The following is a 26,355-nucleotide window of genomic DNA, read 5'->3' as shown; positions in this document are numbered from 1 at the left end:
CGGGCAAAAAATAGTTCCAACGTCACCGCCTCGAATGTTGTTGAGTTGCTTCTCTTCTCCAACCTCCTTTTTGGATGATCTGTGACTTTAGTGTGGGATCATTCGTGGGAATCTTGAACTACACTTTATTATCCTTGTTTCGGTATAGAGGCAGGCCCGAGAGACACTAAAACCCCCTCTCACCTCTTCTCCAATTTGCCACCGTTTCTTTCTACTGGACGCCCCAGTTCACACTCTTTTTTTCCTACATACCCTCGTCACTTGAACATACACCATGTCTGCCATCGCTGTGCCTGAAAAGGCACCAGATGATTCCTCCAAGCTGAAGACCTTCCTCTCCATCCTTCGAAAGTATGCAAACCCTTCCTTGGTCCCCCCCCCCCGCACCGCTGCCTTGCGCAAACACAGATAGCCAGACGCCAGATGCTAATATTTTATCGGGAACTAGATTCGTCGGTGTGGCAGATATCGCTTCGGTTCGCTTTTCATTGCCGGCGCAACTGCTGGAGCCTAGACCAAACCTGGGTAAGGTCATTGTTCGTGTTACGCTGTGCGGGGTTGGTGCTGACTGTGGATGGCGACAAGAATACTGGCATTACTTAGATCGACCCGAGACATTTGCGAGGTCAGCAAATGTGCCCATACTTGGCGGACGCTTGTGTGCTGACCCAGGAGCTACAGCATTGGCAAATCGGATGATGAGCTAGGTCGGATGTTGGAGGTGTTGCGGTTCTGGTTTACCAAGGATCTGGTATGTTTCGGCTGCTCAGGTTCATCTGACTACTTGCTGATCTTGGTACAGAAATATGTCAAGGGGAAACCGTGCAAACCATACAACTCAACCCTGGGTGAATTCTTCCGAGTGAGTACCAGTTGTCTTCGGCATTTCATCCATGGCAGTTCATTGCTAACACCCTCTAGTGCAGCTGGGACGTTAGCGACAATATCCCCGAAGAAGAAAACCTCCCCGGCGTCAAACCAAGCTCCAATGGCTCCTCCACCGTGACCGACGGCGACGAGAAAGTCAAAGTATGCTACCTCACAGAACAGACCTCCCACCACCCCCCAGTCTCAGCATTCTACATCGACTGCCCCGAACGAGGCGTCTCGGCGCGTGGATTTGACCAGATCAGCGCCAAATTCACCGGCACCAGCATCCGTGTGAGCCCCGGACAGCACAACCTCGGGATCTTCGTGAATATCGAAAAGAGGGACAATGAGGAATACCAGTTGACCCACCCAAACGCCCACCTGGGAGGAATACTGCGCGGGGCGCTTTCAGTCACAGTCGCGGACACATGCTACGTCACCTGCCCCAAGACGGGCTTGAAGGCGATCCTCCAGTACCTGGAAGAGGGCTGGATTGGCCGGTCACAGAATAAGCTCGAGGGCGTGATTTTCCGTTATAGCCCGGACAAGGATACGATTAATCGACTGAAAGATGTGCCGGAGAATGACGTCGTCGCTCGCATCACCGGTTCCTGGCATGGAAAGATATACTTCACTCCGGCAGGCACCAAGGAGCCCCGTCTGCTCATCGACATCACCCCGCTTCACCCCGTCACAAAGACCTTGCCTCCATCTGAAGAACAGTTATCCAACGAGTCATTGAAGTTCTGGTCAGGTGTCACGAACGCCATTGTCGATAAACAGTTCAGCCAGGCTACCAAACTCAAGCAGGATATTGAGGAACGGCAACGGCAGCGGGCTGCAGAGCGCCTTGAAAAGGGTATCGAGTGGAACCCCCGGTTCTTCACTGGCGCGGTGACACCGCTGGGTAAGCCGGAGCTCACGGAGGAGGGACAAAAGGTTCTGGAGGGAATTCACTCGGGCAAGTTCACTCTGACGGAAAGTACAGTGCAGGGCGCATAGATATAATTGTGTTCCCCTGTTGACAGTGTAAACAACACTTTGGCGTATCTGGCATGCGACCATAACATTGAACTCGGCGTCTCTTTGTTTTACTTTGGATCTCTTTTTGGTTATATTCTTTATTCTCACATACTTAGACATTATTCTCTAGAAATCTGTTTCGTGAATAGCTGCAATGCTATCCCATTCTGGTGAATTTACAAAAAATTGACAAAATTGACAATAGTATATCATACACAGGTTCAATAGAATGATTAATCCTATTCATAAAAAGGATTACAACCTTTTGCCCAAAAGACTAACGCCGCCAGACTCCAATCATCAAGTACATCAACACATAATCCATCTCAAAACCAGTTTCAGGCTGCGGCACTAACGACCTTGAACCCTGTACTGACAGTCTTGGTGATCTCCTCATTCTTATGCGGCAGAAGAGACAGGGCATACGCAACATCGTTCCACTGTCGCTCTGTTTCGCAACGAGGAAGTCGAGCAGCCAGCTTCTCGGCCAGCTGTCGAGCGTGTTTTTCCTGAGCCGACATTAGCATAGATCATTAGGAATTAAAAGGAGAAACAAGAAAAAAAACATACCTTCTCGACAAACCCGATCAAGAACTTGACGATACGGCGGAGAGACGCTTCATCTAGGTTGGGTTCTGCACTCAACAGACTGAACATGTCAACAAAGTGGTTGTACACGGCATTGTCCTTGGTTGCAAGTTCTGTGAAGAACATGCGAGCCAGATCAGCGATCTTCTTGTCATCATCCTCTAGACATTTCGCCATCTCGCCCAGTTGTCCCTTGACCTTGACTTGACCAGCCAAGATGAGGAAGGTAAGGGTCATAAGGCACGTGCGCTTGACGGAGTCATCGTCGTCATTCAAACGACGGTAGAGGAAATCGGTGTTCTCGTCGATGAGGTGGTTGAAGCAAACGGCCATGTCGCCTAGCGCAATCACAGCATTGCTACGGACGATAGGATCTTCGGACCGCTCCATGATAGTGATGAGGAGTGGCAGATTCTTCTCGCAGTACTCTGCTGACACACACATGAGCTTGGCCAGGCAAAGGGTCGCAGAGGCCTGCAGGTCACGATCCGGGTAGGAGTTGTTGTTGGCTAATATCTCCACTACTAGCGGGCCAAATTTGGCCAAAAGGGAGTTCTCTCCATAGAGTAGCTCACGTTCTCGGATATGGGCCATAGCATCCTGGAAGTCGTCTTCTGTTGTTCCGCCAATGAGATCAAGCTCGTCTTCTTCGGCGTTGTCTTCTTCCTGAGGAGCTGCTGCTGCTTTGTTCTTCTCTTGCTCGACTTTGCGGCGTTTGAAGTCGAGTTCACACAGTTCCAAATGCACGATTTGCTTGATTGCAACGTGACCAACGACGTACAGCAGCTGCGAGAGTGCAGCAGATGCTGGCTTGGGCTTAGATTCCTGACCCTCGGTGGATGCAGTCCCAGGTCGTTGCTGCTCCTCTTCTGCATTGACAGAGGCATGCGAGGAAGGTGGGCGTTGTTGAAGATGTGGCGCAAAGACGAATCTGGTCTTTCGTCGGAGGATATCAGAGCAAAGGACGTCGGGGTGCTTGGACAAAGTGTAAATGGCGTTGAGCGCGTGCTCTGCCACTCCATACCATTCCTTGCTGGCCGTCTCAATCTCAAGCATGGCCGCTAGCTTGACCAAAACAGAGTGGTCACTAGCTAGTTTGGGAATGCCAACAACCTCCTTTGATTTGGCTTGACGTCCGGGAATCATGCGACGCAAAGCAATACAAGTGTACTTGGCGAGCACAAGGTCAGCTCTTCCTAAGCTACCAAGACCGATGCGCAGCATGGCCTCGATCTCTTTCACCACAACCTCTGGATCTGCCAGGGCAAGCATTCCGAGGACGATGATCGAACCCCTGCGCTGAGTCCGTGAGATTTCCTTCTTCTGGATACTGTAAACTTGCCATAGCTTGGCGATTACTGCCTCGGATACGTTTCCAGCCTTCATCATTGTGCTGAGCAGCTGCTCGAGGCAGGTCAATTCTGCAGGAGTTGCACCAAACGTCAAACTGATCATGTTGCGGGCGATGTAGTTTGCAGCATCATTGGGTGAGAAAGAGCCCGGTGCATCAAAGAAGAGGCCCTTGTAACAATCAATCAGATGTGTCTGGACGCCCTTTCCTTCGTCGCTGTTGCCCTTAGTCCAAATCAGGCGCAGCATACGTCGAATCCCACTGCGGGCAGTCTCAACTTTGTACGCATCGAGAACAACAAAGAAATCCATGGCTTCGATAACCTCGCTCTTGTTCCGGGATGAAAGTAACTGTGTGACGATGGTGGACCCGGAGTGAAGCACTTCGATGAACCGGATGGCCTCGTTGTAATATTTCCTCGTCAGTTGGAGGCGTGTCATCAATTCAGAAGTAGCAGCCTGTTCTGCGGCTTTCTGCACCGCAATAGCCTTCTCTTCTTCACTCATCCGGGGCGCTTTCGATGGAGAATCATCCGGCATCTGTGTAGCGTCATCCAACAATTCAGGGTCAACCTGAGTCATGTCACCTGCCTCAAAGCCAGGTGTTTCAGGAGGACGCAGGGCATTCAACTCAGCGTCAACCACGTCCAGTCTATCTGTCCACTCCTTGTATGAGAGGAGCCCACCATGCATAACACTGAAAGGATGTGTGGAAACAAGCTTGGACAGCAGTTTGATCGCATTACGTCGCACGTTGCTGCTCTTATCCTCCAAGCTTCTGGCGGCGAGTTCCGCTGCAGCCTGTCGCCTCTTCGGGAACTTCTGCTCCAGGTCGCAGATCCGCATGAATACCTGGATCGCGCGACAGCGGCAGTAAGGGTTGATATCAAGGAATCTTTCTTCCAGTACATCGAAAAAGGCATTGATCTGGGTCTTATAATTATCACTGCGTTCTTCCTGTCGGCTAAGATCGGAGATGAGGTTTCCGCAGACCTCGATTACTGCACAGCGGAGAGTATATGCCTGGACTCGTTAGCGAAACTTTGGGAAAACTGAAAGAGTCACATACATCGCTATCCAACTGTTTGGCCAGAAGGGTCATTTGCTTGATAATCAATCTGGGCGCAAGTTCAGACAGTTTGATAATAAATGTCGATACAGACTTGGGGCCCCTCGTATCATTAGAATTGAACTCCTTATTTCCGAGCTCCCTACACGTAAGGTTAGCAGCTATCTTGCCAGTTTGCTGATATAATCTTACTTCAAGATCTCGTCCGAAAGCTGTGGATAGTCATATTGTTCTGCCAGAATATGGAGGAATTCGGCCATGGGCTCGGAGAGATGTTCAAAGTAAGTCAAGCTCTGCACAATTGAAGTTTGAGCTCCTATTCTGAAGTCAGCTATCGCTCAACCGGTATGAGCATCATGATACCTACCAAAGGCCTGGCCGTGATGCTTGACTGCGATGCAAAGAACCTTGAAAGCATGCATGCGAATGGCCATGCTCTTCACCCGCTGTTCGCTCTCAAGAACCAGGTAGATTGTGCGCGTGAATAAGGTAATAAAAGTATCACGATCCGAAGTAGTCAAAAAAATGCGTCCTAGCTTGAGCTTCATCACCTTGCACATGGTCTCCATGGATATTTGGATTTGGGGCGTCCAATCCCACTGGCCACTACTGGCGGATTTCTTGGATTTGGGTCCTCCTCGTCGCACGGGCGCTGCTTCAGTGGGCTTCTCTGCAGCCTTGACCTCTACGGCAGACAAGGCCCACTGGAGAAGGAACCCGTATATCTCCAAAAGCTGCTTGTGGTGTTGAATGGCATCCTGGTCGTCGGATTCAAGGTCTCCATGGATGATGTCTGCCTCTACAGACAGGCCAGAAACAACCAAGTCCAAAAGTTTACTCAAATACTTTGCAGGAAGAAGGGTCGCGTATCTGCAAGAGTGAAAAGGATCGTCAGATTCGAGTCCAGGCGGGCGCCAGCCTCCATGGGCAAGTTGGGAAGGGACCGGTGCGCACTTTAATAAAAACTGTAGTGAGTCAAATAATGATGCTCGTGTTAATCCTTCGGGGTTCTCCGCCACGGCATCCACGATCGGGTTCAAGACGCTGTCAATCAACGCTGGCGAAAGTTGATCAGGATCCGATTCGCAATCCAGCAGTTCCGGGTCCGCATCAGGAGTCGGGATCGAAGCGGGATCACTCAAATAATATTTGAGCGATTCATTTATGTTGAATTGTATTCTGTCCTCCATTGTCGCGGGGTGTTGGAAAAAAAAGAGGTGAAAGCGGGGAGGAAAGCCGATTTGCGTGTTGATAAGCTCCCATTTGTTTGGCTTTTGCCCTTTTCGGTCCAACTTATGTAATCACTGTCATGTTTTACCGCTAATGCGGGAGACCCCTCACATTTCGTACCTCACCGCCTTGTATTGATCGATTTTCCCGGCAGTCGTATTGTCATATTTGTCACCGCATGGTAATTTTTCCACGTTTGTCCGTGTTTGTGGCAGTTGCGATAAACATTGAAAGGACTTGACCTTGGCCTAACACGCGACATGATCTTATGACTTTGCTTTTCCACTTCATTACTCAACAGATTCAAGTCATAGACTCCTCATTGTCTTCCGTGCCGCCATGTCGGCCCTCCGCGCTGCCCCAGGCATATTTGAGCTAAAGCACAGCAGTTCCTTCCAAGAGCCACAATTGAAACACAAATACTCGTTGGCGCAGGATGACGAACCAGTCTCACAAAGCGATGCACCCCCGGAGAGTGACTACGAGGAAGAGGTGGACGAATCGGTCAGGGAGGATATGCGAAAGCTCGAAGACACATTCCCAGGAATTTCAGATCGGTTTCGTCTGGTGAATAGGATCGGAGAAGGTATAACTGGTTCCGCTATTGGTGGGAGTCTTTGTTGACGGGCCTAATAGGTACATTCTCCACGGTTTACAAAGCAGAGGACCTTCATTATGACGCACACCAGAACGACTGGGATGTCTCAACACCAGCCCAAGGCAACTATACGGAGCCTCCATCCAAACGAAGACGAGTTGAAGGCGAGCCAACCGGACGGAAAAAAACAAAATTTGTCGCATTGAAGAAGATCTATGTGACGAGTAGCCCGCTGCGGATCCAGAACGAGCTAGAACTCCTGCATGACCTTAGAGGATGCGGGTCTGTTTGCCCGCTGATCACTGCTTTCCGATACCAGGATCAAGTGGTTGCCGTGTTGCCCTACTTTCCCCATACCGACTTTCGCATCCAATATCGCACGTTCATGGTTGCAGATATGCGCCATTATCTACGGTCTCTTATGACTGCCTTGAACTCGGTACATGAACATGATATCCTTCACCGTGATATCAAACCGACGTAAGTGTATCATACTCGGTGCCCTGAACCATACTAATGTCTTTAAGCAACTTTCTCTACAATCCAGATCTGAAAGAAGGTGTCCTGGTCGACTTTGGGCTTGCAGAGGTACGATTCTTGACTGCTATATGTTGTTGCACTTACTGACTTTCTCAACAGCGCCAGGGTTCAGAATACAGCAGCCCATGTCTATGTACTCACCAAAGCTACGTCCGGCGAAGCCGGATCCTTTCAAGCTACTATTCCAAGAACCCCCCCATCCACGGGATTTTCAGCTGGCTACCCCAAGAACGATTCACGGCCATCACGGCGAGCGAATCGCGCTGGGACTCGAGGCTTCCGTGCCCCGGAAGTTCTCTTTAAATGCACATCGCAGACCACAAAGATTGACATGTGGTCAGTGGGTGTCATCCTTCTAACTCTACTAGGACGTCGGTTCCCCTTCTTCAACTCTGCCGACGATATCGATGCAATGATCGAAATGTCGAGCATCTTCGGCACCCGACGCATGAAGACCGCCGCGGCCATGCATGGACAGATTTTCGAAACAAATATCCCAACCATCGGCGAGAAAGGCTACAGCTGGGAGAAGCTAGTGAAATGGTCAAGCTGTGTGGAAGATCTGACGGAAAGCGAACAGCAAGCAACGCGCCTGTTGTCTGGACTGATGGAATTGGACCCGTCTAAGCGGCTTAGTGCTGCGGATGCCCTGCAGCATGAATTCTTCACGGATCCCGTTCACCATGATGTGGAATGGGGAGGTAACCCAGAAGAAAGCGCAGAATCAGGAGAAGAGGAGGAGGAAGATGATGCAGATGAGGTTGCCATGCTATGAGACCCAAGACTATTTTGTACGATATGTGAGAGTGGTTCTATGCCATACAGCACACCACTTTATTCATGACAATGAAGCAGCCTTCATGACTTTAGACAATCCCGCAGTATGCTTATCTATCCTATTGTAATACTAACTCGCCTCTCCAAAATCATAATGGCCGGTCTCCGCGGCATGCTTCGTAGCGCCCTTCTCTCCAGTGAATGTGCCCCCGCAGATGTTGCAGTGAACAGTAAACCCAGAAGTGTCAGTGTAGTAGTGCTTGCCTTGCAACACCCCGCACAATTCCTTGGCCTTTTCCAAAACAACCGGATCAACGGCCTCAAATATCTTTGTGTCGTCATGTGCCAGTGGGTTGGCATGGGTGTAGGGTGGCCGGGAGGGGACAGCGCAAGGACATCGTAGTGAATCCCCGAGTACACGACAATACACCGCGTCGGTGCTCCTTCATTAAACTGGAACATGTTCAGAGTCTGTACATCGATGGAGCATATCTCGATATTGAAGTATTCGCTGAGAATCTTAAGCTCAATGGCGCCACCCACGAGTCCTCGTTCTGGATCCAGGTACAGTATTCGTCCGGTTTCTTGCCCAAAATTGCTGCTGAGTATTCCGATGGATTTGATTGAATGGTCCCTGCAATGATTGATCGCAGCTCAACCATCGTGTCCATATCGCCCATGACTGCAGCGCCAACTGCTCGGAAAAGGCACGAGTTGTCGTCGGGCATCACCCGGAGAACGAACGTTCCAGCATGTTCTGGGGAGGCTATTTCTGGCGGGTCTTCGGCGGTGCTCTCATGTGGTCTTTGCGGCATTGGTGGCTGCGATGGCTGTGATGGTTGTGGTGGCGCCGTTCGAGCTGTTAGCGCATCGTCGCTCACGCCTCGGCTGGCCCCCTCTTTCTGTGCGACGATGAGTGACTCTCCGTTTAAATTTATCCCGACTTCTAATATCCCCTGGTCTGGTTGGAAACTGTCAAGCTCGAGTGGTTTGAGAGGGTATCCATATTTGACGTCGAAGGTAGCAAGGCCGGTCTTCTCCGCAATTTGGGTTCGGAGATCTTTGATAGTTGCGGCATCATCCAAGGTAACAGTTGACTGGCCTGAAGGCCCACGGACTCGAATTCTCATGGTGATGAAGTCTTGAAGAGGGAGAGAGCTTAGAGAACTGTGAGATGGACAACCTTCAGAACCTTGGGAAATTCCACTGATAGGGAGATATGACGACTTGCCGTGTGGGGTATGGGTATACCGGAAGCAGTCTGCGAAGTAAGCCAAATGGTATAGGATTCCCCTTTTTTTTGGGGCAAGAAGAGTAGGACTAGTATATGAATCAGTTCTCTTCTCCTTCAGATCCCAAACATTAAAGTCACAAACACCGCTGCAAACAGGGTTGAGACTAATCATAGTAACCATAGCCTTGCAGGGCTATGTATATTGACAGTACGAAGTCTGTTCCTGAAGGACAATTTCAACCACAGTATGCGAGTATAGCACAAATACCGATAGAAGAGATGTGAATATAAATGCCATGATGTAGTCCAAATACACAGACTCATGAAGAATGTGAGGTTATCGTCATGAATCTTCCAAGGTTGTCATGAATCTCGTCATGAAATTACCGTAACGTCAAATAGGTCGCTGAGTCAGCAACAGCTTCACGCGCTCGTAAAACATTCTCCGACCTCTCCAGGGCTTCAAGGCTTCCCCTACTGTCTTACCTGAATTCTGGCTTGCTTTCTTTGATTTCTTTGATCTCAACGGCTGCCAATTTTACCGCGTGGAAACGCGCTTGTCGCCAACGACATGGAGTCCGAGAAGGAGCTATCGCAACCCCCGCGTGAACAACCCGTCAACTCCATCGAGAATGACGGTGCGATCACCCGCGAAACATGGAAACTGATGATGGATGTGGTCATGGCAATTTATGACTATCGAGAAGAAGAGTGCGATTGACCCTGACATATAAAACGATAGCTGGCTAATTATTTCTTGCGCAGTGGTCATGACCCGTCGCGATTGTTCCATCGCAGTGTCAACAAGCGCTATGTTCCCGACTACTACGATATCATCAAGGAGCCGATGGCCTTGAGTATTTTGAAAGCGCGCATCAACAAACGGGAATACAAGCACTTTTCCGAGTTTGTCCGCGATTGCGCCTTGGTGAGTGGTTGCGCGCCTCCAGGGTTTGCTGGTAGCTAACGATCTAGATCCCGCACAATGCGCAAACATACAACAGACCTAGATCACAGGCCTACGAAGATGCGCTTGTTGTGAAAGTATGTTTGGAGTAAACTCGGCCACCCTAGGCATTCAACTGACAATTCCCAGGAAGTTTTCGCCTCCGAGTTCAGAAAGCTGGCCGCTCAAGGCCTAATCCCTGCTGACGAGGCAGAGCTACCCGATCTTGGAGAGATCCCAGAGGCCGATCCGCTGCCTGACGACGAGGAGGAAGAAGAGGAGGAAGAAGAAGATGAGGATGACGACTCTGAGGATGAGGGCCGACGAAGAAAGAAGCCCGGTCCCAAGCCCGGCTTCAAGCGTGGAATGACTCAAAAGCATGAACCCGACCTTCGCAAAAAACGAGGCCGTCCTCCCCGCGTGGACACACCCATGGAAATCCGCATCAAGACAATTCTGAAGGGAATTCGGAAGTTCAAGGGCGCCGGTGGCTACCTGAAGATCACACACTTTGAACGCCTCCCCGACAAAGCCGCTTATCCGGACTACTACATGGAGATCAAGGAACCCATCGCCGTCGACATTATCAAGCGCAAGTCCAAGCGCAAGAAGTATAACTCCGTCGACCATTTCATGCGCGATCTTGATCTCATGTTCGAGAATGCCAAGGCTTACAACCAGTCCGACAGTCAGATCTTCAAGGATGCGGTGGATCTGCAAACCGAGTCACGAAAGTTGGCCGAGCAAGAAAAGAAGAAGCCTGACAGTGAGTTCTTGATGGAAGACGGACGCTTCCCACTCCCTGATGGTATTCTCCACCGCGGTGAACTGTGGAAGGTTGGCGACTGGGTTCATATCCAAAACCAAAACGATGTGACCAAGCCCATCGTTGCACAGATCTACCGAACTTGGCAGGATTCCGATGGAGAGAAATGGATCAACGCATGTTGGTATTACCGTCCCGAGCAGACAGTCCATCACTTCGAGAAGCACTTCTACCCCAACGAGGTCGTGAAGACTGGACAATACCGAGACCACCGGATTGATGAGATTGTGGATCGCTGCTTCGTTATGTTCTTCACCCGCTACAGCCGTGGTCGCCCAAGAGATCTGGCACCGGATAAGGAAATATACGTGTGTGAGGCTCGGTACAATGAGGAGAAACACAAGTTGAACAAGATCAAGACATGGGCCAGCTGTCTGCCGGATGAAGTGCGAGAGAAAGACTACGAGATGGATCTCTTCGATGTGCCGCGCAAGATCAAGAAAATTCCTAGTCCGATCAAGCATCTTCTCAAAGAGGATTCCAAGGAGACCGATGACCTTCCTCGGCCGACATGGGGAGCCGACAATGCACCCCCTATTGTCGGCGCTGTTCACCGCCGTCCACGAGATGAGAATGTAAGTCTTTTCCCACATGACAAAAGATCCTAGAAAGCTGACAGCATTAGGAATCCCCACCACCCGAGCCAACCCCATCCCCGCCTCCTCCTTCTTTGCCCCAGTCCGTAGCACCCCGTCAACTGAGCCAATCACTCCCCAGGACGGCCATGAGCCCAGGCACTGCTGCACAAACACGTGCTCCACCAGCACCTCCGGTCATCATACACACCACTCCTGCTCCCATCCGCCCACCAGGCTTCCATCAAATGACCCCATCCCAAGCCTTTACAGCATCCCTCCAACGCCGCGCAAGCAACCTCGCCAATCCGCAAACACCAGCGGGCGCATATCAGCCCTCACCACCGGCCCAGACATACTCACCGGCCCAGCCATCGCCGTACACCGGCTACCCCCAAAACCGCATGCAAGCCCCGCCAGCCGTGTACAACCCCAACGCCCCGCGACCCGTGGAAGTTTTCCACTTGAGTGACGCAGCCAACGCCGCTATCCCAGAAGACATCCGCGGCCAATTCCACTGCGACGACCACGGCCGCGTGCTCTTCTTCTCTGCGCCGCCGGTGGACTTCATCCCGCCCTCGAAGCAGAAGCTTGGTCATTCCCTCAAATATCTTGCTACCAAGGAGGAGCACCAAAAGAAGGTCGAGGAGCGGAAACGCAAGTTGGCCGATGAGCGGGCGGAACGTGAAGACGCTGCGAAGCGCCAACGCGCTGAGGTGGAGTCTGAGCTTGCGGGCCGTGCCGAGGCGCTTACTGGCAAAGCGGTTGAGACGTTGGTGCAGCGCATCGTTACGGGTACAGATCAACTGTATGGATATCTCCATCAAGCTCGGGATGATGATATTATGGACCTTGATGGAACGCGAGAGCGTAGTGCTGTGGCAGATCGCCAGGCTGTGGAACAGACGCAGCAGATCCAGGCTCAGTCTGCGCAGGATGGTTTGGTCAATTTGAAAGGTACTGCTTTGTACCTGGACGAGGCTTAGTTATATGAACATATCGGCGTAGTTTCATGATTTGGTTTCGAAAGGCGTAATTCAAGGCGTCTACTTTAGTTTAGGAATGTGTATGATTAGGTAGAACATGAATTGATTCTTATTTCAAGCCTTCATAAGCTTCAATTGTTAAATCGCGCATGTCAATTATAAGAATATGGAGGTTTTAGCCACAATTGTCACTAAATTTCAATTTGATGTTATCGAACCATGGTGATTTTATATATACCGATTCGCGCTCAACAACAGTTTGAATATCAACCTGCTGTCAAGTAAACTGCATCCTGAAGATATCTACTGGACAATTATCTACCGAGAGATCAAAAAGGATCAAGGAATTGTTTATTTGCACATCTCCAATTTGTACATGCCTGCAGTCCTGTGAATCAAGACCGCATATTCCGACAGTAGGGGACAAAGAACAAGGGAGAAGAAGACAAAGTAAGCACCTAGAAAACACCAGTGATCGCAGTGGTCGTGTAATCATGAAACAAAAGCAGATATGAAAGAGAAAAGAGAGTCGAGATATGTCAACCCAGGCACCCTGCGATACCCAGAAATGAAACGAATAAAAACAGTGAAAAGGCAGAGATTAATACAGTAAATGGCTGATCAGATAATCCTCTGAAAGCCCGGCAATGAGAAACACATATGACTGGTCTAGATGATTCCAAATGGAATGAAACAAGGCAGATGATGCTGAGTGCCAGTCTATGATGAGAGGGATGTGAAGTTGTTTTTTCTTGTCGCCTTTTGTCTTTTGCCGAACCAGATATCTCACTTGAAGAGAGAGAATGATGTATTGTCTTGGACCCTCCTTTGTTTTGTCGCCTTGATGTATGTTGCCCAATTGAACTCCAATACCGTTTTTCCTGTGTTTTTGGTGAATATGAACATGCCGCAATGCTGGACTTGGATTTGAAGAATCATGATGAAATTGGTTGAAAAAAAGAGGGCAGATTAGGAGGAACTTTCTTTGTTCTCACTCCATGAGGCACTGTTCCGCTTGTTGCCGACCTCTTCCTCCATGTCGAAGACCAGGTCACTCTGCTCTTCCTCCTCAATCTTACTTGTGTTGACAGGAGAGGAGATGATTCGGTCAAGGCGGCCGGTAGGCCCGCTAGGACCAGCAGACGACTGGCGAGCAGAACCAGGGTGAAGGCCCATGCCGCCGAGCTGCTCAGAAATCATCGACATCGAGGATTGACGTCCGGGGCTGAGAGATAAACGACGCCCCTTCGTGGGATGCCCGGCTACTGCCAATGGGTCCCAGGCTAGGACTGGTGATTGGGTTCAGCGATGATTCACGGAGAGGAGAACCGATGTGGAAAGAGGAAGAGCCATGAGATTCCTCTTCCTTGCGCTGGCGCTGCTTGGCAAACAATGCACCAAATCGAGACGGGCTAGATGCCAAGGGAGAACCAGTCTTAGAGAAGCTGGTGCTGGTCATGCCGAGGCCGCTGATGTCGCGGTGGCTGGAGCTTAGGTCGTTATCAGTTCGGGAGAGGCGGCGTAGCTTTTCCTGCGGGGTCAGAACATCATCGTGCAAGTTGACTGGCAGGTAATCCTCTTCCATAGGGAAGTTTTCATCCCAGTCCTCAAGGGCTGTGGGACGAGGAACACTAGCAGAAAGCATGCGTGGCTTGACGGGGCGCGACGAGTGCATGAATCGGGTGCCGACTGTATCTTCGGGAGCAGGGGGAGAAGATCCGATGTTCGATGAAGGCTTGCGCAAGCTGGTACCATAACCGATGTCGCGCAGGTTCCGAAATACATCTGCTTGTCCCGGTCTCTGGGGTGGCGGCGATTCCAATCCAAATTGCGAGGGCATGGAAGCAGCCACCGGTCCGTAACGGGCGGCATGAGAGATACCTTGGCTGTCGAATGAAGCCGGGAGCCCCGCGTCGAGAGCGCTAAGGTGGTTATTACTAGGCGACATGGGATATCGGACATCTTCAGCGGGAGATCCATACTTGGAGCCGGCATCGGAGGCCAGGCCCGTATCGATCGTGGGGATTCCATCATAGGATGGCTGTTGCTGCCCATGCAGGGATCCATACTCCTCCTGCGGGGCCAGCTGTGGGGCATATCGAGGCTGCTCGTGGCCGTTCATGCGCTGCTGGGAGAGCACCGAGTTGGTCAAGGCGGAGTCCTGGTTGACATAGGCCTGCGGATTGACCCGGCCACCCAGATTGAGGTGGCCGCTTCCCATTCCCATGTTCCCAGTCGGCCGGTTGACTCTCCGTCCATCGGGTAGGATGTGCGCCAGTGCGCATTTTGCGCCGAACTTGCAGTTTCCCTAAAACCATTGCCCCGTTAACTTCCGATAGCCTCGGAAAATGCGCAACGAGAGGATAACTTTGAAACAGTGCCAATTTCATACCTTTGCAAAATACTTGCAAGGAGCATAGTCAATTCCGGCATCGGTGGAGTGTAAAAAAAGGACAAGCGGGGCCTGCCTGACAGGCACCCTGGCGGAAGAATTTGCAAGGAACATGTTTGGTATCTGCATGGACGATTGCAAAAAGATTAACTCACATTCTAGACATTGCAATAATGGGTATGAATGAATCGAAGTCAGGACTTACTCTTATTGTTCTGATTCGGCGGGCTGCGGGCAACATCAAGTGCTGATGGATTGCGAGAATGTCCATTCTGAGGATTCTGGGGCGCCCCAGAAGCAACCGGAAGAGGCGCACGACCTCTCATCTCTGAATGACTGGGTCGACGAGATGACGGAGGACGAGAAGACACCTGCATGGAGAAGTGGGAGGGGTTTGGAGATTGGAGAGGGGAAAGATAGGCTGGGCGGTGGATCGAATTTAGATGATTTTCACAGCCCCGACAACTCGAGAAAAGAGTATGAAGAGACTATGAAATATGAAATTGGAAAGTGTAGAAATACATGAAAATAATAATTAAAAAGATACCTAGGTAATAGTATATAACATCATTATCTTATACAATCTCACCACAGCCTCTCTCATGAAAATGTCCATCTGATTACGGTTCGCCTCGTTGCCTCCATTCCATACTCGAGCTGTTCTTGCATACCAGCGAATCAGATCTTCATCGGAAATAGAATACACAATCCTAAGATCTCTAGAATCCCTCTGTAGTTCTCGCAGTAAGTAGAATAGTAAACGTGCACATCGTACACCATAGTCAAATGATGTGACCCGAGTGGGGACTAGTTAGAGAGATCACCACTCCGCGATGACCTTTTATTGGAGCGTTCCTTCAAGCCCCAAAGATTCCTGATAACATTTGTCAGAATTCCAAAGCATTGACGGTTGGAGATCCTCTAGGGCTATGTCACTCGTCATTCTGAAAAAAAAAAGACTCACCCACAACTCAGCCGCAGTTATGTCCTCCGGAAGTACCTCTGAGCATTGTCCCCAGAGATCGCGGCAGATGCGACGACGCACGTTGGCATGTCGTTGCCAATATTTCCATTCTTTTTCGAGCTTTTCTCTTTCTTCCGGTGACATCTGAACGGGCTCGCCCTCGTGACGACTTGCTAAGCGAGCCTGAATTGTCGATTTCTCGCTCTCGAGACGGCTGATGTCCTGTCGGAGATCGGATATCCGGGGCTTTGCATGCAGGGCTGCTAATGCCACTCGGGCCTTCTTTTCGTTTGCCTTTAGAGTTGCAAGCTCATCCTCGAGCCTTTCGATGTCAAGCTTGAGAGCCGCGGTTGCCTCTGGGGATATGATATCCGAGGGATCTTGTAGGGCATGGTAGACTGTCTGTTTGCCTATACGTTATTTGGTTTAGCATGTTTCTATCTTCAAGCATACCCAACTACTTACCAGAAACTCTCCCTTCAATCTCTTTCTTCTCATGCAGATCCCGGAGAAGCTTTGCGGCTTGCGCTAGAACCCCATATATTAGGAAAGCACAGACAAGCTCACAGAACCAGTCTTACTTTTGGTCACTTTGTTGTGAAGATTGGCAGAAACGTCGATGGCCTAAGGAATGCTTGGTCAACAGTCTTTTTCAAGGCTGTTCTGAAGAGGGAGCGAACCGAATATGGACGACTGTGCCGGGCGATGTTAGCCACCACGTTGATCAACGTATAGAAACAACTCATCAGAGCCGACATACTTTTGTTGACCTGCAAGTTCGTCGAATAATTCATTGAGCAAACACATGTCAAGGTCCAGGTACTGGTCGGATACTCACGAAGGTATTCACGGATCATTGAAGCATCTTTGCGAGGGTCAAAGTCAGTAGGTCAGCTTCGACAATTTGACCAAGAGAATATCTAACCATCATGTCCAGCAGATACATCGCTCTTGGGCTTACGTGGAGCCATGTTGAAAAGATTGGGAAGACGTTGTATTGAGTTGCACTGAGTTGGTACAAGTAGATGAAGTTCACATCTCACGTGGAAGAAGTGACACTACAATTGGAAGAGTCTTGAGCTTTCAATCAAAACAATAAATTCACAACTACTCCTGATATCTAATTCATGCCCAAACTTACAAGCCGAATGATAATATGTCCAGAGGGGGGAAAGGCTCAAAGCAGAAATGAAATGGGTGCAAATGCAGTTATGTGGAAACAAGGAGACCCATTGAGACCATTCGCCTCCCGGACGGCGAAAACTTTTGAAACCCCCGGGATTATAGAAAGTAGGGGAAATGCAAAGTTGAACGGAGACAGCCAACGTGTTTGGATAAAAAGGGAACATAAGGGTATCACATCACAATCTGCAAGAAGTCAGCTTTAGTTCGAGTCCAATCGCCCCAAAAAAAGTAGGGTTAACATACGCAATCACTGTCTTTACTGGCACTAGGAACACCCATCTCTTCGAAGGTCTTGGGTCCCTTGCTTGGCGGCTTGGCGGGTTTCTGCTGCGGCGCGGACGAAGTCGACGACGCAACTGAGGGCGCCGGCTGTGGCGTGGAGGCACCCGAGCCGTGAGACGGTTGTCGGGACTCCGTACGTGGAGGGAATGAGGGCGAACCAGGCGGGCGAGGAGATGCTACACCCGGCGAGGACATTCCGCTGTGGCTAGAAACAGGAGGTCTAATAGGCTTGCGATCTGGGACAGAGTCAAGTCGAGGTGGTGGGCGTCGCCCAGCGGGAGGCGGCATTGGTGCGGAATAGCCAATGTCAAGACGAGGAGCCCCGCCGGGACTGGTCATGTTACCAGCCTGCGGGCTTGTAGGTCCAGCGGGAGCGCTGAGAGGTGTTCCAGGGCCGGGCTGGCGGTAATTCATGGGTCCGTTAGGTCCATAAGACGGAGTGCGAGATCCAGGGCCTTGGGCGGGGCCTTGGGGAGGTGGGCCACCATATCCCTGCGGTGCATTAGTTCGAAGGTTGGGATTGACGCCGAAAGCAGAGCTTGGGCGAGTGTCCGACAGCTGATAACCCTGTTGGGGCCGGGGACGAGTAGAGTGAGGACGATCGGGATAAGGAGCCGCGGATGGTGGGCCGTCAGACAAGGTCATTCTCGAAGGATCTGGCATTTGAATATTCTCTGGGGTTGATTCCAGTGAATTACCGCGCTGATGAGCGGTATATCGCGTCGACTTGATGCGTGAGATCGCGATTTTCTCATGGTCCTTTCTAGACAGAGTCTTTGAGCGCGAGATGCTTTCAATCCGACCAGATGCATCCTTGTTGCCACTGGCAGCGGCCTTGGCGTACCAAGAGCGGGCTTCCTTGATATCCACCGGCACAAAGATGCCAACCTCATAGAAGTAACCCAGAGCGAATTCAGCTGTTGGCAGACCACTCTGGGCCGCGCGCTGGGCATATGTAAATGCCAGCTCGTCGTTCTTCTCAAAGATACCCTCATGTCCGCACAGGAACCATTTACTGATCGCCATCTCAGCTTCAGGCTCGCCCTGGCGGGCTGCCAGTGCATTGTAGTGCAGAGACAGCGCGGGGTTGAAATCACAGCTCAGTTGACAGAGTTCATATGCAGCACCCATCTTGACCTGAGCCTTGGCGAACCCGTGATATGCCGCCTTTTCGATATTGACACGTGCCAGGTTCAGATCAAGGGGTAGGAAGCTTTCCGGGACGCTCACTTGAGGGAGTTCCCGAGCCAAGAGCATGCCGTATACCTTTTCTCCATTAGAATAATTTCAATGGTAAAATTAACATAGAACTCACGTATGCACCTTGAGGTGCGTTCTGGTCGCATGACTGCGCCGCCAGCCGGATGTATTCCAAACCAGTATTGAAATCCTGGTGCTGTCCATGCTGTCCCAGAAGGATCATCATTCCCAGACGCTGCAAGTATGTTAGTCTCTCCACTGTCATACACAGTCTAACTGATAACCCACATAGTACGAGGCAGAATCGGCCCGCGCAACACCCCGCTGATAATGTTTTATCGCCTTCTCCGGTTCACCCGAACTCTCAAACTGCATTCCGATCCGGTATTCGGCACGCGCATATCCCTTCTCAGCGGCTCGGGAATATGATCGGAAAGCCTCCTTGCGATCGACGGGGCAGCCAAATTTGCCAAACTCGAGCCACATGCCCTTGATAAATTCGGCTTTGGGATGGCGCTGCTCGGCGAGAAAGCCGACGATGTTCATCGCGTCGACCCTTAACTGCCGCTCCACCTGCGGGGTCTGCGGGCGCGGCGGTTGGGTCAAACCGAGGCGGACATCGTTCTGCGCGGCGACCTCGACATAGGCGAGAGCGTCCAAGGCCCATGCGAGTTGCATTTCCGGGTCTGTGGTGGACAGCACGGCCATCCGCGCGCGCTCCAAGTTCGCTTCTCTCTGTTCATCGGTGGGCGGGACGTTAGGTGGTGGGTTCCGCAAGACCGGGAAAGGTGAAAAATTCGGGTGATCCATGCTGTCATAGGTCGCGGATTGCGCGTAGGAACTGGGATCATGAACATGACTGTGTTGGGGTGGACCTTGGACGGCGGAGGAAGTGCGCTCGGGATAGGTGTGGGCGCGTTGGTATTGCGGTTGTTGTTGCCGGCGGGGGTCAGCGCGGTATTCCATCTCAGCAATATTGTCCTGCATGTTCTCGGGCACTTCTGGCATCACTCTAGAGTGAATTAGTACTCGTATTTTCGGCATTTGCAGCAATCGCAGAAATCGCAAATAGATGTGTATCCAAATCCATACCTTTGGGGAGATGGGGATATGACCTCTGGCATGTAGAAGTCATCTTGCCCCCCCTGGATACCATGTTGCACCTAGGCGTTGCTGACCACCCTGTGGTGGTCTGTTCATTGTAATTTTGTTAGGGAATTGTCCCCCTGTGCCAATAGTTCAAGAAAGAGGGGGAAATGAAAAGAGGAGTTCCAAAGTGGCTTAAGGGAAAAAAAGTAGACCCCACCCCCGCCAGGTCAAACGGTTATTAATAGTATTTCATTGGAATTGTGGTATTTTTAATAGTAATTTGGAATATCAGATCTTGAATATTGTATGCCTAGGTACATATTCGGCTCAGCCTCATACATTACATATCCATGGATGTGAGACAAATGGAAATCAATAATTTCAAAGTATGGTACTACTATTACAGAGTATACATATACATGTATGTATAGATGTATGTATAGATGTATGTAAATAATTGTAATTGCAAATTCCCCTTTTTTCCCTTCTGCCTTACAAGACTCCACCGTTTTATTTTTATCTTCCTTTTTTCCTTTACGAGAGACACTCCGTACTTAGGTATTCTCGTATACGTATACGGAGTACACCTTCCTCACGGAGTATGGATTTCCACCATCCCTATACGCCTTACGATATTCAACTCCAATTTATGCAGGCCTTGTACGCTTGCCTAGAAGATAGCAAGATCGCTGTATTTGAATCCCCAACTGGTAAGCTGCTTATTCTTTATTATATCTACCTACCTAGGTAGTTATATTCTATTATTTTATCTAACCATAATATTATGCAGGTACTGGAAAATCTCTAAGCTTAATCTGTGGTTCTTTGACCTGGCTTCGAGATCACAAGCGAAAGGCCTTCCAGGAAACCGTTAATGCAACATGTGGGTCCCATTGTGAAACATATGACATGGTATCAGCTATCTGACATTCTGACATTCTGACATTCCAGGCGATGACGATGAACCCGAATGGATGATAGAACATGCCAAACGGGAATCCAGGCGTGCTATTACCGAAAAGAGACAAGAATTCGAGGCCCGACTAGCCAATATCCGACAAGAGGAAGAACGTGTGAAACAGGCCCAGGACAGCGCAGATCGACCCCGTAAAAAGCTGGTATGCATATCCCTCCCCTTCCCCCCCCGATCGAGGCGAGAGAACATTATACCAACTTAAAGAATAGCGACTTGACGACTCAGCACCGGAACTTGTTGAAGAAGACGATCAATTTGTTCTCGATGACTATGACAGCGACACAGAAAATCGGAAAAAGCAGAATGACTCTGGGAATTCTGACGGCCTGTCTGCAAGCACTTTAGCCTTGCTAGAACGGTTCCAAGGGAAATTCTCGACAAAGAAAGATAAAGAGGATGACGGAGATGATGAGATCAAGATCTTTTTTTGCTCAAGAACGCATTCGCAGCTAAGCCAGTTTGCTGGTGAATTGCGACGAGTCAACTTCCCATCTAGTATACCTAGTGACCTTGATCTGGAGAGCAAAGATGACCTCTCCAAACTCGAAGAGCGTGTGAAACACCTGTCGCTTGGGTCCAGAAAGAACCTGTGCATCAATCCAAAAGTCCGAGCCTTGGAGAACAACACCGCGATTAACGAAAAATGTTTGGATTTACAGCAAGCGGGTGTAGCAGCCGACAAGAAGTGCTCATTTATTCCCTCCAAAGACGACGAGGCCCTGGCTCTGGAGTTTAGGGACCATGCTTTGGCGACAGTCAGGGACATCGAAGACATTGCCGAGGTTGGGAAAAAGCTCGGAATATGTCCTTACTACGCATCTCGTCCAGTTATCAAACACAGCGAGGTCAGTTTCACCCCGGAACATGTATAACGTTGGCTCTAACTCAAGACCAGATTGTCACACTTCCATATCCCTTGCTACTGCAAAGATCAGCTCGTGAGGCCCTCAATCTCTCCGTCAAAGGCCACATTGTCATCATCGATGAAGCTCACAACCTCATGGATGCAATAGCTGGCATTCATTCGGTGACTGTCTCACTCAGTCAAATTCAGACTGCCATCGGCCAGCTGACAACATATGCCCGCAAGTTCAAGAACAGACTGAAAGGGAAGAATCGAAACTATGTTGCGCAAGTCATCCGGTTGGTGAGCTCCATTGCGGAGCATATGAAGTCAATCTCTCAGCAAAAAGGACCACTAGAAGGCTCGGTGCAAACGTCGGATCTCATGGCTGGAAAGGGAGTTGACCAGATCAACCCTTATAAGCTCTCTAGGTATCTGCAAGAGAGCAAGCTCGCCCGGAAAGTTGACGGCTACCTTGAATCCTCGCAACAACCACAACCTGGTCGATTCAAGGATAAGACAACAATGCCGGTTTTGTTTCATATTCAAAGCTTTCTTCTTCCTCTTATGAACCCGTCGCAAGAGGGGCGGCTCTTCTTTCAGAAAAGCCAAGATGATGTCTTGTTGAAGTACATGCTTCTGGACCCTACGAACCACTTTCGGGAAATTGCCGAAGATGCTAGGGCCGTCATTCTAGCTGGCGGTACCATGTCTCCTGTAAGTACAGCTCATATATTCTGACATTGTAACTTTCTAATGCTTTTCAACAGATGTCAGATTATGTGAATCATTTGTTTTCGTACCTGCCCCCAGAACGACTAGGAACTTTCAGCTATGGCCATGTCATTCCAAAATCCAATTTGGTTGCGCAGTCATTGACTCAAGGGCTGATGGGAAACGAATTTGATTTTACATATGAGGCACGAAACTCCGAGAAAATGGTATGTACTAAGTTCCACACTTCGACAAGGTTTGTTATTGACATATTCTCTAGGTCACCGACCTTGGGCGTACGATAGCAACCCTCTGTCAAGTCATCCCAGACGGCGTCGTCGCGTTCTTCCCCAGTTATGACTATCTAAGTCATGTTCTGAGTGTATGGAAGAAGCCCATTCCCAACGGAAACGGCCAAAGCACTCTCAACCTACTGGAACGGAAGAAGAAGATCTCTACGAATCTCGCGAAGCAGTGACCACTACAGACGATTTGTTGCAGGAGTATACCGAGGCCGTTGAATCGGGATCAGGAGCCTTGCTTCTATCTATCGTGGGCGGCAAGCTATCAGAAGGCATTAATTTCTCCGACAAGCTAGGGCGCGGTGTCTTTATCATCGGCCTCCCATTTCCTAATATCCGCAGCGCTGTCTGGCAGGCCAAAATCCAGTACCTCGAGGAGAAGACCTACAAGCAGGCTTCTGGGACCGAGCCGGAAAGGAAAGCAGCAGGTAAGGCAGCGGGCAGGGACTTTTACGAGAATTCGTGTATGCGAGCAGTAAACCAGTGCATTGGACGAGCAATCAGGCATGTGAATGACTATGCCGCCATCGTCATGATTGACCGCCGGTATGAGTCGCCGCGGATCCAGCAAAAACTACCTGGTTGGATCAGAGGGAGCTTGGTCCCAGCACCCCCCCACGCGGGCGGCTCAGATGACCGTGCAAAGACTTTCAAAATTCTTCGCCGAAAAAAAGGCGATAGCGGGATACAATCTGTAATAAAAACGCTACAAATGATACAGCATCATATTTCTAATGAAAATCCGCGCTCATCGGACGCTTTGGCATTCGTACATGTACCAAAGCCCTACGTTGTAAAAGACCGGCAGAATGGGATGGGCGGTGTACCTAAGTACACCATACATGACATAAGTTCTGACAAAGCCAGGGTTAGGGTTCCACAATCACGGGACAAGCGAATTTGTTAGCGCACACTCTAAGCCTGGATTTCAACATCCTGTAGACGGAACGATCCCTTCAACGCCAAACATCAACGGTCTTGTCGAAACAACCCCGCCGACAAGATGCCTACCCGTTTCTCGAACACCCGGAAGCAGTGAGTCGTCACCCTTTCCTGTGCCGTCTGAATCAAATCCTTTTCTCGTCGATCGCGACTAGAAGAGCCAAATTCGTCATACCGCAGTCGCAATATCGCACCAACAAATCACTAACCTGTCATTTTCTCGCAGCCGCGGCCATGTGTCTGCCGGTTACGGTCGTATCGGCAAGCACCGCAAGTCCCCCGGTGGTCGCGGTATGGCCGGTGGTCAGCACCACCACCGTACCAACATCGACAAGTTCCACCCTGGTTACTTCGGTAAGGTTGGTATGCGGTACTTCCACAAGACCAACCAGCAGTTCTGGAAGCCCACTGTCAACGTCGACAAGGTACGTTACATCTACATCTCGCGAGTCGATTCGGATATGAAGGAGAAGAAATTGTGGATTGGTCTGGCAGGGGAGGTGTACAAATGGCGACGGAATGCAAAAGAGGAGGGAGGCCAATCGACAAGAATAGAAGGAATTACGGGATTTGCATTGAGAAGGACAATTTTCGCTAACTGCGACTTACTCTTTTTACAGCTCTGGTCCCTCGTCCCCGCTGAACAGCGTGATGCCTACCTGAGCGGCCAGAAGACCGATGTCGCCCCCGTCATCGACCTCCTGCCCCTCGGCTACTCCAAGGTTCTTGGAAAGGGCCGTCTCCCCAGATCCCCGTCGTCGTCCGTGCCCGCTACGTCAGCCGTGACGCCGAGGAGAAGATCAAGGCCGCCGGTGGTGTTGTTGAGCTCGTCGCATAAGCGTTGATTCGTCGAGAAATTTCAGGGAGTAGGCGGGTGAATAGGGGCAATTTGAAGCCCTAGCTGTGTTCGTTCGCCAGCATGGAGGACGATCGGAACTCAAAATGAGATCTGCCCGAACCGAAACCAAGTCGGTTCGGGCGGTCGAAAATAAAAAGGGTTTTTTTGTATGCAATCAGCATAGCATATGGCCTCCGAATGCCCTTACGATTTCATCAGTGTGTTAAACAAATACCATAAGGAGGATTTTTTTCAAATGTTTGTGATTCATGCGTGCCCATCGCCATGACTCCTGGAGGGCAAGGTGTTGGTTCTGAATCATTGAGCCGTGCTCATGTAGGATGACCGAGGCTGCCTTGCTGGGGGCATGAAAGGCCTCCAAGGTTATTGCACAGGTTCGCTTTAAATGCTACGGTCATCTTCGTAGATTTGGGGTCCGTCACTATGTCCCATTACGATTGCAGGAACTACGGGGGTGATAACGTCTTGTCATATCGCATCTAATTCCATTCTATGTTGTAGACATCGAAATATTTACGACCACGGCCTAATGCTCAGATCTTCGACTCTCGCACCGAACCCCGTCGACCCGCCTTATCGGGACCCGCGGCCAAGGTCTCACTGATAAATCGAACAGCCTCGTCAGCCATCTTAGCAGTGACTTCATGGGCCGCGGTCTCGTCAATGATATCTTCCAAGGACACCGCACCATCACCGAACCACCCATTGGACGAGATACTCTCCTTAAACCAGTTCAGGAACACCTCCCCGCGATGATAGGGAACAAGCTTGTCCTTGCCACCAGACAGATTCAAAATGCGCTTGCCAGCCAAGGCACGAGTCAGAATCGGCCGGAGCACCTGCTGCTCGCTATCTGAAGGCTGAGGCAATGGGCCTTCGCGCAAAGGACCAGTCGACGGCCCGCAATCCACATGTTTCAACATCATACCGGCAGGATCATATCGATTGACAGTATCTAGGAAAGAAGTCGGCAAGGCTTCTGAGCCAAGGACCTCGGCGCCAGGCGGGTCACTCTTAGTCCATGATGGCAGCTTCGACAGCCGCGCGCGATCTGCCATCAAATTGACATAGTCTGGACAGCCGATGATGACGACCCCGGCGGTGACTCGAGGCTCGTGCAGTAGACAGCTCCATGCTGCGTGTCCGCCCAGCGAGACTCCTAGAACTAGGTTCTCGGTGATCTTGTATTCACCATTGGGGAATGTGTAAGAGGGAAGGTAGTCCATAAGGAGCGATGTATCTCTTGCAGTGCCCTCTAGTTAGTGTTAGAATTGTATATGTCTTTCCTTATGAATTCTTTCCCACTCACGGAAGATGGAGAACATATCCTGGGCATGCCGGGGGTTCCCCTTTTTCCAAGACTCGTTGGCAAGAGGGTCGACTGTCCGGGTACCATGGTTTCGCTGGTCGAACGAGACAGCAATCAGGCCCTTAGCCGAAGGTTTGTCCTGGTTTCTAGTGTTCCAGTCGGTGATGGTGGAGTTGGCAATGCCAGTCATACGTTCCTGGGTGGCTAATCTGGGGTGAAGGAGCCAGAGACATGCGACCTCCGAGGCCTCTTTGCGGAGCTCTTCCAGTCCAAAGACTGTTACTGAGATGCCAGCAATTGCGTAGACCTTCTGGGAGATGGCCGGTGCGGGCTTGCCTGAATCGTTTAAGGACTTTAATGGATCAGTCATGGTTGAACAGGTAATAAGAATACCTAATATGATGTGGAGTTTGTTGAAGATGGGTTTTAAATAGCGGGGAGATAAATGGCTATCTTAAAGGGCAACTCGGGTATACTATAAAAGCCGAGGCCTTCGCTTTATATACTGTAGTTCCCGAGACTATTACAGAGTATTCGGTTGTATATTCTCTATATGCTCTTGACAGTTGCAAGATAAATCGTTTCAATTTTTATATATATAGTTGGATTCCAGTGTGTTACTCCAAGGTCCTCGATTGAGGACATAACATGGGCACTTTGTTTTACAGACATTAAAGAAGAAACA

The 26,355-nt window shown here is 50.2% G+C and overlaps 9 protein-coding genes across 9 annotated transcripts; 4 read left to right on the top strand and 5 right to left on the bottom strand.

Annotated features, from left to right (window-relative positions):
- Positions 1-274: 274 nt before the first annotated feature.
- N7519_008847 (putative oxysterol binding protein (Orp8)) lies at positions 275-1,872 on the top strand (the record flags this gene model as incomplete). The annotated part of the gene is made up of 5 exons (XM_057295620.1): positions 275-351; positions 449-625; positions 682-751; positions 803-862; positions 922-1,872. The coding sequence occupies 5 exons, from the start codon at positions 275-277 to the stop codon at positions 1,870-1,872; spliced, it is 1,335 nt and encodes a 444-aa protein (XP_057143502.1).
- Positions 1,873-2,231: 359 nt separating this feature from the next.
- On the bottom strand, positions 2,232-6,090 carry N7519_008846 (condensin subunit YCS4; the record flags this gene model as incomplete). The annotated part of the gene is made up of 5 exons (XM_057295619.1): positions 2,232-2,402; positions 2,464-4,854; positions 4,901-5,042; positions 5,093-5,216; positions 5,268-6,090. The coding sequence occupies 5 exons, from the start codon at positions 6,088-6,090 to the stop codon at positions 2,232-2,234; spliced, it is 3,651 nt and encodes a 1,216-aa protein (XP_057143501.1).
- Positions 6,091-6,469: 379 nt separating this feature from the next.
- Positions 6,470-8,043, top strand: N7519_008845 (serine/threonine protein kinase CDC7; the record flags this gene model as incomplete). Its single annotated transcript, XM_057295618.1, has 4 exons — positions 6,470-6,716; positions 6,767-7,208; positions 7,256-7,316; positions 7,381-8,043. 4 exons carry the CDS (start codon positions 6,470-6,472, stop codon positions 8,041-8,043), a joined length of 1,413 nt encoding a protein of 470 aa, XP_057143500.1.
- Positions 8,044-8,175: 132 nt separating this feature from the next.
- N7519_008844 (ubiquitin-specific protease OTU1) lies at positions 8,176-9,175 on the bottom strand (the record flags this gene model as incomplete). Its single annotated transcript, XM_057295617.1, has 2 exons — positions 8,176-8,488; positions 8,589-9,175. The coding sequence occupies 2 exons, from the start codon at positions 9,173-9,175 to the stop codon at positions 8,176-8,178; spliced, it is 900 nt and encodes a 299-aa protein (XP_057143499.1).
- Positions 9,176-9,784: 609 nt separating this feature from the next.
- Positions 9,785-12,612, top strand: N7519_008843 (putative RSC complex subunit (RSC1); the record flags this gene model as incomplete). Its single annotated transcript, XM_057295616.1, has 5 exons — positions 9,785-9,990; positions 10,045-10,207; positions 10,255-10,323; positions 10,376-11,626; positions 11,677-12,612. Exons 1-5 carry the CDS (start codon positions 9,851-9,853, stop codon positions 12,610-12,612), a joined length of 2,559 nt encoding a protein of 852 aa, XP_057143498.1. The 5' UTR covers positions 9,785-9,850.
- Positions 12,613-13,581: 969 nt separating this feature from the next.
- On the bottom strand, positions 13,582-15,381 carry N7519_008842 (putative spindle poison sensitivity protein Scp3; the record flags this gene model as incomplete). The annotated part of the gene is made up of 4 exons (XM_057295615.1): positions 13,582-13,901; positions 13,942-14,920; positions 15,005-15,162; positions 15,210-15,381. The coding sequence occupies 4 exons, from the start codon at positions 15,379-15,381 to the stop codon at positions 13,582-13,584; spliced, it is 1,629 nt and encodes a 542-aa protein (XP_057143497.1).
- Positions 15,382-15,936: 555 nt separating this feature from the next.
- On the bottom strand, positions 15,937-19,759 carry N7519_008841 (uncharacterized protein; the record flags this gene model as incomplete). Its single annotated transcript, XM_057295614.1, has 8 exons — positions 15,937-15,948; positions 15,969-16,378; positions 16,434-16,496; positions 16,550-16,592; positions 17,397-18,701; positions 18,751-18,870; positions 18,924-19,647; positions 19,728-19,759. The coding sequence occupies 8 exons, from the start codon at positions 19,757-19,759 to the stop codon at positions 15,937-15,939; spliced, it is 2,709 nt and encodes a 902-aa protein (XP_057143496.1).
- A 566-nt stretch (positions 19,760-20,325) lies between these two features.
- On the top strand, positions 20,326-24,347 carry chl1 (DNA helicase; the record flags this gene model as incomplete). Its single annotated transcript, XM_057295613.1, has 10 exons — positions 20,326-20,434; positions 20,515-20,607; positions 20,676-20,842; positions 20,910-21,545; positions 21,596-22,261; positions 22,315-22,485; positions 22,628-23,106; positions 23,503-23,595; positions 23,729-23,927; positions 24,123-24,347. 10 exons carry the CDS (start codon positions 20,326-20,328, stop codon positions 24,345-24,347), a joined length of 2,838 nt encoding a protein of 945 aa, XP_057143495.1.
- Positions 24,348-24,894: 547 nt separating this feature from the next.
- On the bottom strand, positions 24,895-26,040 carry N7519_008839 (uncharacterized protein; the record flags this gene model as incomplete). The annotated part of the gene is made up of 2 exons (XM_057295612.1): positions 24,895-25,616; positions 25,671-26,040. The coding sequence occupies 2 exons, from the start codon at positions 26,038-26,040 to the stop codon at positions 24,895-24,897; spliced, it is 1,092 nt and encodes a 363-aa protein (XP_057143494.1).
- Between the last annotated feature and the right edge of the window lie 315 nt (positions 26,041-26,355).

This window comes from Penicillium mononematosum (assembly GCF_028829835.1).
Source record: "Penicillium mononematosum strain IBT 11891 chromosome Unknown utg000005l:1.0-9366267.0:1.0-9372171.0, whole genome shotgun sequence".
Taxonomy (NCBI): domain Eukaryota; kingdom Fungi; phylum Ascomycota; class Eurotiomycetes; order Eurotiales; family Aspergillaceae; genus Penicillium; species Penicillium mononematosum.
This window is presented reverse-complemented; position numbering and strand designations above follow the sequence as displayed.